The sequence below is a fragment of the Monodelphis domestica genome, chromosome 3, assembly GCF_027887165.1.
Source record: "Monodelphis domestica isolate mMonDom1 chromosome 3, mMonDom1.pri, whole genome shotgun sequence".
Lineage (NCBI taxonomy): Eukaryota > Metazoa > Chordata > Mammalia > Didelphimorphia > Didelphidae > Monodelphis > Monodelphis domestica.
In genome coordinates, this window is record NC_077229.1 from 259,494,476 (window position 1) to 259,507,870 (window position 13,395).

Below are 13,395 nucleotides of genomic sequence, written 5' to 3' on the forward strand. Positions count from 1 at the left end.
TGAAAAAAAGAGTGGCGAGTTAGGAATTAACTCAAGGAAACCCCAGAAAAGACAATATGCAAAAGAGTATCTTCTACCTGGCAGCAACAGTTTCAGTTAAATGATGAGAACAAAAGCCAAAATACAAAGTTTTAAAGAGAAATGATAGCACTCAGTGTAGACACCAGTTTAACTTTCTGTGTAGTAAGCTTTATTTAAATTGTCTCATTTTTTTCATAGTGCTTCTTATTTCAAATGATAATCTGCTCCCAGCTTAAAAATTTTTTGAGGGAATACTTGCTAGTAGGCAGTTGAAGATGTGAGACAAGTTTAAGAAAGAAGACTGGCATTAAATATTTGGTAAGTTTAGAAGACAGGGTAGATGCGTGATGAGTAAAACATATTTTAAGTGTTTGTTTTGTGCCAGCAACTATGGTAAGCACTAGAGATAACAAATATAAGCAAGCAAGATTTTTCCTGCCTTCAAAGTGCCTATATTTTATTTTTATTTTTAATAATTTATTTAGTCAATTATTTCTTGGTTACAAGAATCATATTTTTTCCTTCCTTCCCCTGCCCCCGTCCTTTCCATAGCTGATGTGCAATTTCACTGGGTGTTACATGTGTTCTTGATCAAAACCTATTTCCATGTTGTTGGTGTTTGCATTCGGATGTTCATTTAGAGTCTACCCAGCCATATCCCCTCGACCCATGTGATCAAGCAGTTGTTTTTCATCTGTGTTTCTGCTCCCACAGTTCTTCCTCTGAATGTGGATGGTGTTTTTTCTTGTAGATCCCTCCAAGTTGTTCAGGATCACTGCATTGCCACTAATGGAGAAGTCCATTACATTCGATTGTTCCACAGTGTTTCCATTTCTTTGTACAGTGTTTTCCTGGTTCTGCTCCTCTCACTCTGCATCAATTCCTGGATGTCATTCCAGTTCCCATGGAATTCCTCCACTTTATTATTCCTTTGAGCACAATAGTATTCCATCACCAACATATACCACAATTTGTTCAGCCATTCCCCAATTGATGGGCATCTCCTCATTTTCTAGTTTTTTGCCACCACAAAGAGCGCAGCTATGAATATTCTTGTACAGGTCTTTTCCCTTATATTATCTCTTTGGGGTACAAACCCAGCAGTACAACGGCTGGATCAAGGGGCAGACAGTTTTTTAGTGCCCTTTGGCAAAGTGCCTATATTTTAATAGAGAAAGAAGAACACTTAAGAAGGTATGAGGAACTTCAAGCAGTATATAGCATGGGTATGGCTAGGAAATGATGAATGAATAGATCCAGTTAATTTAAGACAAAAGTTTGCATAGTCATAGGCCAAGAAGCTTTCTGGGTTAGATGGATTTCAAGGTTGGAAAGGGGAGGAGGTAGAGATGATGGCATAGAGGCTATACTTAACATTATAGGTGTTGATGTGGTTTGGGGCTTTCTTAAAGGGAAATGAGGCTTGGGTTTTAGGGAACAAATATTCATAGTTAAGAGGCAGAGAAAATGGTAGAGGGAACTAGCAAAGAAGAAAAATGGGAAAAATGCTATAATAGTACAATTGTGGGAAGATGGTTTGAAGAAAACTAAAACAAGTAGATCACAATGAATGAAGGCTTAAGAAAAGACTTGGGTGACCTTTTGAGCAGTTTGATCAGAGTAGGAAATACAGGTTATTAAGATGTAATCTTAATGAGAATCCTTACTTAGAATGGTACTTGCTGAGTTGTGATGAAATGGCCATCTATCACCTGGGTTCATTGAACTTTTTATCTGCTATGTCTCATTTCATTTGTGGCAAGTGTCCAAAGGCTTATGGTTACTAGTACAAATTTAATTGTAAACGAAATCTAGTATTCTTTTTCTTGGAGAAAAGTGGCAGTTTAGTAATTGCCGTATAGTGATCAAAAGTGCTGTGTTTGGAGTCAAAAGTTTTTATTGCATCTCTGCTACCTTTGTGAATCTTTAGACAAATCCTTTGGCCCCTCTGGGCCTCAGTTTTCTCACTTGTAAAAGGAGGGAAAAGGGCCAGTGAATCTCTAACATCCCTTCTAGTTCTAAATCCTCCAATCCTATAAACTTCAATTTTCTCTAAATATTGTCAAATTAAGTCAGTATCACACAGCCCTTTATAAATGACATGATATAATTTAGAGGCCATTCCCTTGGCATGGGGGAGAGCACAGATACACTTTCTCTACCTACTATTGATGCCTTGAAATCCTATTAGAGCATCCTTTAATATGAGGCTTACAGCCTATTAAGGTGTTTCATCTCTGAAGGGATAACAAGTAATTATTAGCCACTTTTTCTGAGAGCTGGTTTTAAAAGGGAAGTGTTTAGGAGTGCCTAACTCCTATGGGGAAGAATGAGAATTGGGAAAGAAGCAAAGAAAAGGTAAAAAAACAAGGAGCCTGGAGAAGAACTGTGAGAGTAATTATAGCAATAAATTTTGACTGCTTCATGGTTTTACGTGGCTCCTACCCTGCTTCCATGGAAAAATTGAAATGAGGAGATAATTTCAGTTTTAAATATGTTTAATAAAGAGAGGATGTAGTTTACTATTAATAGGTAAGGTGATTCCAGTCTCAGACATGACCTTATAAATTTATGGTCCATGGTTACACTCAAATGTGCAAGAAATCAGTAATAGAATATTCTTTGTTTTCTTTATTTTGTAACTTCATTTTCCCCACTGTCTAGGAACAAATACAGATTTCTTGGAATTTAAAACTTGGCTTTGAAACCTACCTTTTGAGTCTTATTATACATCACTCCTCTTTCTGAACATCCAAAGTGGCCTTTTTACTGTTCCCTAAACATTTCATCTTCTAGATGGGAGTCATTCTGTGTCTTTGCATAAGCTGTTCCATATGCCTGGAATGTACATTCTCCTGCCCCTTCCACTGTCACTACTTCCTTTTAGAAACTTTAGTTTTCCTTCAAAGCTCAGTTTAGATGCTACCTGCTTTATAATGCTCTTGCTGATTATTCTTTAAATCTCCCCAAATCCCCTTATTCCCAAAACCACCACTACCACCTTGCTGTTAGTGCCACCCCCACAAAATTACTCTCTATTTTGTGTATACTTTTATTCATGTTGTTTCTTCTAGAAAATAAAAGTCAGTGTAATAATAGTCAATGATCTTTGATAAGCACATATTCATTCTGCCAGTGTGGAACATTGGAAGGAACTTAGAGTTCAAAGATCCAAGTTTAGATCTTTGTTCTGCAGCTTACTAGCTGTATAATAACCATGAGTAAATCATCCTCTTTGAACCTCACTTTCCTTATTTCTAACAAGGAAATAATAATGCTTCTATTGCTTACATGATTGTTGTGAGAAAAATATTTGAAAATGATAAAAACACTATAAATGTAAGCTACTACCTTTATGTATAACTATTTAGTCATCAACTATATGTTACTCATTATAAGATTTAAACTTTGATAATCAACAGCATAACAGACATTTGAAATTATGTTTTACAAAAATTGGAAATACTGGTATAGTGGAAATAGAGACAAATTACTTTTATGAAAGTAGCCTAAATTTTTTCTGGCCTGCCCTTAATATTTCCTTTGTCATTCTTTAGTACTGTCTGTCTTAGTTGTTCAAACACCAGTCACCTAGTTATTCCAAACTCTACATGTCCTGATCTTCTTTGCTTTACATACTGCCTAATGGAATTTGAATTGGAAGAATTGATCCACTGAAGATTCTTAATAACATATAGAATTTGATGAGACATGTCTTTATTTTCTCAGGCTATCTTCTGTATTAGCATGAAGGCACAGAATCTGTCTAAACACTAAACCAAAGTGAATCAACCTTGACTTTAAGCTGAATGTATACTGCTATAAAGATTTTGCTTCAACAGAAATTCTTTTGGAGTGGGTGGATTTGTTTTGTCTATTAACATTTTTATTATTTTAATAGAGCCAACTGTGCGAGCTGAACTGATGGAACAGGTGCCTCATATTGCATTATTTTGTCAAGAAAATCGACCTTCAATCCCATATGCTTTTTCCAAATACTTGCTGCCTATTGTGGTTAGATATCTTGCAGATCAGAATAACCAGGTAAAATTTCTATGTCAATACTTAACTATTCTTAAAGGAAATGTGTTTAGTATGACCTAATAGTAATGAATCTAAATCTGAGTAGTTTACGTTTTCCCCCACCTTGGACTATCTGACTTCTCTTTTCCTTTATGCTATTGTACTTGATGAACTCATCAGCTCCCAGAGATACAGTTATCATCTCTGTCTGATGATTCTCATCTATTTATACAGCTCTTGCCTCTCTCCTAATTTCTAGTCTCATGTTTCCAAATTGGATGTTTAATAGACATCTTAAACTTAACATGTCCTGAAACAGAACTCATTATCTTTACTCCAGAACCTATTCCCTTTCTCTTGACTCCCCTATTAACATTAAAGGCCCCATCATCCTCTCATCCTAAGTAGGCTTCTACCTAGTAGTCATCTTTTCTCACTTCCCATTTCTAATCTATTGCCAAATCTATCAATTTTACCTTTGTAACCTCTTTTGTATGTACCTGCCATCTCTCCTGTGGTACAGATCACCACTTTGATGCAGGCCTTCATCACCTCATGCCTAGTCTATTGCACTAGACTGATGGTCAGTCTTCAAGCCTCTTCAACTATAGTCCCTCCTCCACTTGGCTGTCAAGTACATCTTCTTAAAGGATAGATCTAATCATGTCACCTATCTCATTCCCCCATCCATTTGTGGATTAAGGATCAGTAAATTCTAATGATTCTTTGTGTATCTCTAGGACCAAATACAAAATACTTTAGCATTCAAAATATTCCATAAGCTGGAGCCTCGCCCACTTTTCTAGTTTCTTACATCTTATTCACTATGTATCTTGAAATCTAGCAAAAGCTTCTTTGCTGTTCTCTATAAAACATTATTGCCCAACTCTTTGCATTTTCAGTGTCTACCCTCCCATGCATGAAATTCTTTTCCTCCTCACCTCTGCCTCCTGGTTTCCTTCAAGTCTCAGCCAAAAAATCACTGTTTATAGGAAGCTTTTTCCATTTCTCCTTGAATATTATTCTAATATTCCATTTCCTCTGTTGGTTATCTCCAGTTTATCTTGTATGTATCTTTTTTTGTACAGGTTTTCATATTAGTTAGACTGTGAACTCAATTAGATAAAAAACTGGTGGTGTTTTTTTGGCTTGGGGTTTTGGATTTGGCTTTTTTGTTTTGTTTTTTTCTATTCCTAGTACTAAGCATATACTTAATAACTGCTTGTTAACTGATATTTTTTTCTCTTTGATTGCATGGCATCTTTTCAAAAAGAGCTATTTCATATCTTTAAATAATTGCTAGTAAAACTTCTTGACCTCATCTATCCCGAGTCATCTTATGTGTAATTCACATCTTAAGACTATAATCATTGGCATTGCCACAGTGGGAGATACTCTTTAGATTTATTTTTATTTTTGTATATGTGTATTTGCCAGCTCGTGAATGCCCCTACAATGACTATCTTTTATTTCATAGCTAGTCATTAAATGAAAGGCTGTTTATGGTCCCCTAAAATCATTAATACAAATTACTAGAGTTATTACTATTCAAAATGGTTAAAAATATGTATACATAGTTCCTTTCTTCTTAAAGGTTCCATTGATGGTTGAGTTCGGAGCCCTTTGACTTCAGAGATAAGAAGTCATCTAAAGTTGTTTGTTATATATTAGAAATATGACATCTATTTACTTTTTTAAAATGGGTTTTTCTTTAGGTGAGAAAAACAAGTCAAGCAGCTTTGCTGGCTTTGCTAGAGCAGGAACTTATTGATCGATATGATGTGGAAACCAACGTATGCCCAGTTCTTATAGAGCTAACTGCACCAGATAGCAATGATGATGTGAAGACAGAAGCTGTGGCAGTGAGTAATGATACATCCGAATATTAAGCCCATCATAATTGAAGAGTAATTGAGTATGGTTTTCTGTTTTAATAAGATTTTTTGTAAATTTGCTGTTTAGAAGCCTTCTATAATATGTGAACGTTTATTTCAGCTTTGTTAATGCATCAGAAATGTAACATGTCTATTAAACTAGTTAAAAATGGTTGAAAATTCCTTAAGTAAACCCTTACCATCTGTCTTAGAATCAAATCTGTGTATTAGTTTCAAGGAGAAGATTGGTGGTAAGGCTTAGGCAATGGGGGTTGAGTGATCACACACCTAGCTGCCCCCAAACTGTTGAAATTTAATTAGAATGAGGAGAGAATAAGGATTTGAAAGAAGAGATATAAGATGATGTCTTAGAAAAAAAGAGAAAAAAATAAGGGATGGATTCTTTTTAAAGTGACTATAAACTTCCTATTTCTGAATAAAACTTTTTAAAGATGCTACCTTGTACTTTAGGGTGGTTTACAGGGGATTTAAAAAAATAATTTTTAAGTATGACATTTTTAAAAATCTTGTATGATTAGACACCTAATGTGTTGGACACAACTACTTATTTTTTATATATGCTTTATTCTTTTATTAAGATTTTTGGTATTTGGCCTGGATCTAGTTATTTCCCCTAAAAGGAAATATTCATAATGTCTTTTCTTTGTCCAACTATTTACTTTTTGATTTTATTAAATAATCCAGTATTTTTCTTTTCACTTAAGTTATCAGTATGTTAGAATTCAAACTCTCAAGTAGCAAATTAATTTGTTAGTCACCAGAATTTGGCTATTTAAAAAAAGGTATGGACTTAAGTTTTACATGTAAGAAAAATTCATTATGGTTCAGTAATGCCAAATTTAAAAAAATTTTTTTAATTGTAATAATTAGGGGACAGATGTCAGTGGCTCAGTGGATTGAGAACCAGACCTAGAGATGGGAGGTCCTAGGTACAAATCTGGCCTCAGACTCTTCCTCACTGTGTGACCCTGGGCAAGTCACTTAACCCCCATGGCTTAGCCCTTACCACTCTTCTGCCTTTGAACCAGTATATAGTATTGATTCTAAGATGGAAGGTAAGGGGGTTTTTGGTTTGTTTTTTAATTGTAATTATACCTCCAGCACTAAAACCTGAAGAAGGGAAAGAATTAGAATATTTTCTCTCTGCCTGAGTTGCTTATATTGTCAGTTTAAAAAATTTCTATAATTAGAAAACAATACATGGAATTAGATATGATTAAATGAAGATTTAATACCAAAGAATAAAGAGAAATAAAATGCTGATATCCTTTTCAAAATTAACCTTTGAATTAATGTTTTTATAAATATAATAATTTGTTTTCTCTCTTATGGGCAGAATTTGCTTTATTAAATATCTTGGTTAATTGTTATTTTATGCCAATACTGAATTAAATTTAATCTTTCTCTTGATTCAAAAGATAGGTGCCTCAGGTTTATTTTTCTCATCATTTTATCATTGTATCATATGCTTCCTTACATCAGCTAACACTAGTTTTTAGCTGATGAGAAGCCTTGACTCAACTTGTTCTACACTAACATATATTTTATATAAAAACCTTAAGGATCTAGAATCTTCATTTTAAATATATGGTAAACCACAGATAAGTATTTTCATTTTGCTACTACTCTGTCATGAGTAAATGTACCTTCCTGAGATTTTCTAGTTAAATTATATCTTAATATGTACTATGTTATTAAAAATTCATCTGCCTATCAGTTTAGTTGAAAGCAAAAAAATCTTTTTTAGTCTTTGCATAGCAAAGAATATAAATATGGAAGAAGCTTATACTTTTGTTTCCTTTAATCTTTTGAGTTTTAAGTATGACTTTATTTAATATAGTCTATAATTCAGTTTCCTAGAGTAGATAATTTAAGTATTCCTTTTAAATGTTTAATATATAGTGGTCATCATGGTTATTTGGTGGCTAAATGGTTATACCTTCAAATAACAGACAGAAATTTAGGAATGTAATGCTAGAGAATGGAGTAAAGATGGTAGTGTAGTTCTTGCCAACACTTCTGTGCAGATATGAAAAGCTCTTGTAGACTGATTTCTGATCTGGAAGGCAAAGGAAAAATCAATAGCTTTTCCAGTCCAGATTGGCACAGAGAGATCTACTAGACACTGGGATGGAGGTCTAGCCAGGAACAGCTACTTAGAACATTTCAGTTTAAGATAAGGCTGTGCTCCATGTCAAAAGAAGTTCAAAATCCAACTGAAGGCACTGTCTTATGCAGAGTACAAAAATAGATACCAACTGACAGCTATGTTGCTCACTACTTAGCTACAGAGATCACTACACAGAAAATACCAGCCTCTTGGGATGTGGTACTCCAGGGTAAGAACTGATTTTAGATTTTAGGCTATGTACTGAGCAAGTTGTAGCTGTGAATGTTGATACTAAGATTAAAACGGAGTTTCAGTTCCAGCATCCAACCTACTCTGAAGCCTGCAGTGAAGTAACAATTATAGAAATCATAGATCCAAGGGGACCTTGTAGTTCTTTCACTTTGAACAAGTAGAACTTTCTAGTTGCCTAACTGAATACAGCAGCAGTCTTCCTGAAGCTCCAATGGGTCATGCCCACATGTGTTGCTCAAACTCATATCCCAGTCAGAAAATAAAAGGACAGAAATTAAACATAGCCCTGGATCAGAATAGTTGGGGGGACCACTGAAAGCTTGTGGGTCTCTGGTCTGAGCTACGCATAAATAAGATCTTAGAATAATTTAACACCTTATACACTAAGAGAGCATTAGCAGAACCAGCCTAAACATTTCCCCCAGAAATGCGCAGGAGCCCAGCCTTAACATAAAGTCCAAATTCAGGACTTTCATAAACTAGAAGATGAGCAAATAAAGAATCCTCATGAAAAACTTAGTGATATGGACATTTAAGACAGATACAAACGAAGAGAATCACTCTAAAATGTCTACAAGCAAAGTCTTAGAGAAAAACACTTCTTGAACACAAGTTCAGCTGAAATTCCTAGACAAGATGAAAGAGAAGACATATTTTCATAAATTAAATGATTGTGCTAGAAGAGAAAATTGTAAAAAGAATTGAAAGCTAAGGAAAAAAGAATTGGAAAGAGAATTAATGGCTTGGTACAAAAGATACAAAACTTAGCAATTAACTCCTTGAAAATTAGGATGGCCCAAATAGAAGTTAGATTTCATGAGTCAAGAAGAAATATTAAAGTCAAAAGATTGAAAAAAGTAGAATCAAATGTAGTTTGTCTCATGGAGTGAGACTAGGTCATTTGAGAATCATTGGACTTTCAGAGATCCATGACCAAAAACGAACCAAGAAATCATAAAATTACCTAGGCCTCTTGGACTCAGAAGCCAAAGTGAAAATAGAATTCACTGTTCACCTCCAGAAAGAAACCACAAAATGAAAACTCCCAGGAAGATTATTGCCAGAATCCAAAGGTTTCAAATCAAAATTAGCCAGAAAGAAAGAATGCAAGTACTGAAGATCCACTGTTAATATGACACATAATTTAGCAGCCACCATTCATTATAGGAGTGTATGAATAATATAGTAAGTTTGGAATATGATGTGCCAGAGAGTAAAAGATCTAGGCTTATGACCAAGAATAACTTACCTAACAAAACTGAGTATAATCCTATAGGGGGAAGAGTGGATCTTTAATGAAACATAGCGCTTCAAGGTATTCATGGTGCGAAGTCTAAAGCTGTGTAAAAACTATGAAGTATAAATTCAGGAACTGAGATACACAAAAGATTAAACGCTAGTGAGCAGTTATAAGCCACCAAACAAGCATTGTCTGCATTCTAATAAGATGAGATAAATGTGTCCCCTTAGAATCTTATCATCAGGAATCTAATTATAGGCAGAGGCATAGGAATAATTGTTATGATTTAATTATCTTAAAAGAATGAATGAGGGGAGGGGAAGATTTTGTTTTCTTTTAAGAGAGAAGAATAGAAAGCAGAGTTCTTTGAAAAAATTTTTTTAATTAAAAAAAGTGGTGCTTATAAAAGTCTAAGCAGCTTTCAACCATTTTGGGACAGATTATTTAGATCATTTATATTTTGGTTCTTTTGGTTCTTAATGCCTTCTATGACTACTGTTGCTTAATTCTCTATAAAAGAATTGATAAGAAAAAATAAAAAGAAACAATTCATTTAAATTTCCTATACTTTAGCCAATATAATGTAGAAACTTTAAATCATAAAATTATAGAATAAGTGCCTTGGGGATCATCTTGTCTAGTATCTCTTGTTTTACTTAAGAGAAGAAGAACCAGAGTTTATTATTTGCGTAAGGTCAGTCATATGAGAGACAAAGCTGAAACTTGAATCTAGATCTCCATTTTTCTATTCTGACATAAGTGTGTCTTCAAAGGGTTTTGAAACTATTAACTAAAATGAGATTTTGTGATATCTGTGGATTTATGGGGACAGGGTTGAACATTTTAGACATAGCAAAAATTTTTTTGTTATTTTCATTCATAAAATATTCTTACTCTTAGTACAATAAAGTCATGTTATTAACCTATATAGTATGTAACAGAAGAATAATGACTCACATTCATATAATGCTTTAAGATTTTCAAAGTGCATTGCTTATATAATAAGCAACTTAGACTGCATGGTTCTTTTTCTGTTCATTATATGTTTATGTAATTTAAATGAATTAAAGTGTTCATCCTTTGAGGTGTTCTAAGCTTATTATGATTGTACTTTGCTATTAGATAATGTGCAAGATGGCACCTATGGTTGGAAAGGACATCACAGAACGACTTATCCTCCCTAGGTTTTGTGAGATGTGCTGTGACTGCAGAATGTTTCATGTTCGGAAGGTATAACTTAGTTCCTTTGATATGAGAATACGGGGTAGTAGTATTAGTGGTGGTGAATTACAAAAATTGGTTTTTATGAAATAACATTATTTTAGACTTGCTATTTTGATATATCGGTGTTATTTATTTTTTGGCAGGTCTGTGCTGCCAATTTTGGAGACATTTGCAGTGTAGTTGGACAACAAGCTACTGAAGAAATGTTGGTAAGTGTTAAAATTTCAAAATATTAAGCATTAGAAAAAATAATTTCAAATAAATTCCTGAAGTGCATTTGATGCTTTCTATACAACTTTCTATACAACAACTTTTTATACAAAGTCCTATGATTTTGACAAGATTAAGAAAGCACAATGAAAATGTCTAAGGCTTTCTTTGTAATTCCTGGCACATGGGATAGAGGATGTTTTATAGGAAGACATAATTCAAACCAGTACATTTATTTGTGTGAATGTAATATGCAGAGTAGTCAGATACCTTTTTATTGTAATCATTTTATTAGGTTGATCTCATCATTTTGTTACTGCCTTAGTTTGTGGGAGAAACTTTTTTGTAAAAACGCTAGAAGGACTAGGTACATGAATTGATGCAAAATATTTTTTATTAAAATTTTACTTTTAAATAAAAATGTTTATTCAGTCTCTTTGCCTTAGCTGTTTTAAAAAATACACTATCAGTTAATGAAGCTAAGTTCTTTGAAGTATTCTTAAATTCTAGTCCTATTTAAAATTATAAACATTCTTGATTATCAATATAGCTATATTTGCTCTGTGATTACTATATTAATTCAGACTCCTAAATAGCCATAATTTTTTAGTCACCCTTGACATGTATACTTCAGCTAATCTATAAATAAACAGAGAGGCAAAGCTCCAAGGCAATACAAGTGTATTAAGAGAGACCGGTGTCTCTCAGCAATGCTGGGTCATCAAATTTTCCTCATTATCTGAGACAAGTTGAGGGATTTCCAGCAGTTATATACCTTAATACTTCCTCTTTTCTGGAAAGGCACTCTCCTAGTCAGCCTCCCTACATGCCCTAAGTCTTCCATCTTTCAGAGGACAGGCATGCTGGGCATTCCCAAAGAAACTTCTGACTAGAATCCTCCACAGATCAGGTCTTCTACACATGCCCCTAAGGGGTACAAACCTTGGTTCAGAGGGCATGGTCTTTTGACCTGGTACTTGGAGGATGCTCAATGAGTCACTCCCTTCAGCTTAGGCTTCACAGGCTGGGTGAGGCCACACCTTCTTGCAAAAGGTTGGCTGATAGTGAGTTATAGAAAAGGGGAAGTTACAGAAATTATAGTTAATATGAAGTTATAGAGAAAAGCAGCTAAATGCATTACATTCAGTTTGCTCTATATAACCTTATAGTACCATAATTATTACCATAATTATTCATTGCCATCCCAGATTAATCCAGGTCAGGGATTCTCATGTCTTTACCAAATGTCCATTTTTCTTTGTATTTGATAATCACTTGCCTTTTATTAAGGTTTATTTATTAAAGTTTGTAATCTGCTTTATTTCATTTGAACCTTAAAACAACCAAAGGTAGATGCTATAACTATAGATATTTTTATCATCAATTTAGAAATGAGAAAACTGGGAAAGCTATTAAATGACTAGCCCATGTAGTCAGAGACACAGTTATAGGAGCAGTGCATAAAGTTAGGGCTTCCTTGCTCCATTGTTAATACTCTAACAATTATACCACATCAGCATATTGGTTACTATTTGCTCTGTTCTTCTGGTTTAGCTTTTTTAAATTTACATAGATTGCCATCTGCAAAACTGGAGGTGTAGATGAAATCAGTCAGAAAGCATATAGCTGGTAAAATTAATTGGGATAATAGAATATTATTTCATACAGGTCTTTCCAAATTTCTTCATATTTCTTATATTGTATCACATTCTTAAGTAAGTCAAAATTTATTTAACCATTTTCTTGTTGCTGAACATTTAGAATTTTCCCCAGTTTTTTGCGATTAAAAAGTGCTGCAGTAAAAGTTTTTGAACAGGTAATTTTGTTTTGTTTTTGGTTTTTTTTTCAGTTAACATTTTCAAGGCATATTCCAAACAATGGAAGTATTGAGTCAGAGTTTGGTTATTTATGTAATTTTTTATTCATACTGCCAGATTCCTGTTCAGGAATTTTAAAAGTGTACCATTTAACTAGCAATGAATGTGTACCCCCTTTCCATTACTATGCCAACATTACTTTTAATTACTTTGCTATTTTGTTGTATGAAAGATAATACTTTATAATTTTATTGGATCAGAAATTGAGAGAGGGAAAGTATATTCTAATCAATTAGACCAACCACATTATATGAGGAATCTAAGATCAAGAAAAGTTACGTGACATAGGAATGAGTTGTAGAGTCAGTATTCAAGCCTTTGGCCTCTTGTCTCTAAATGTAGAATGCTTTTCATGCCACCATACTTACTCTCTGTTAAAATTTTCAACTCTGAATTTTGGTGAAGAAGCATTTTTTTAGTCCACCAACACTTTTTTTTCCACTTTTGAAAATTTATCTCTTCGTGTCCTTTGTTCATTATGGACTAGAAAGTACCTGTGTAAATTTGTAACTGTTTCTTATATATATATATTTTTAAGTCAGA

At 33.8% G+C, this 13,395-nt stretch overlaps 1 protein-coding gene across 8 annotated transcripts in view; it reads left to right on the forward strand.

Annotated features, from left to right (window-relative positions):
- The window catches only part of PPP4R1 (protein phosphatase 4 regulatory subunit 1), a 111,613-nt gene that overhangs the window by 51,062 nt on the left and 47,156 nt on the right, over positions 1-13,395 (forward strand). For all 8 annotated transcript variants that reach the window (XR_008917667.1, XM_016431689.2, XM_016431687.2 and 5 more), the window contains 4 exons: positions 3,923-4,065; positions 5,760-5,906; positions 10,664-10,771; positions 10,909-10,974. Coding sequence is in view for 7 of the 8 variants with exons in the window: in XM_016431689.2 (XP_016287175.1) it covers positions 3,923-4,065; positions 5,760-5,906; positions 10,664-10,771; positions 10,909-10,974 (464 nt within the window). In the remaining variant the exon portion in view is untranslated. The remainder of the gene's footprint in view (positions 1-3,922; positions 4,066-5,759; positions 5,907-10,663; positions 10,772-10,908; positions 10,975-13,395) is intronic.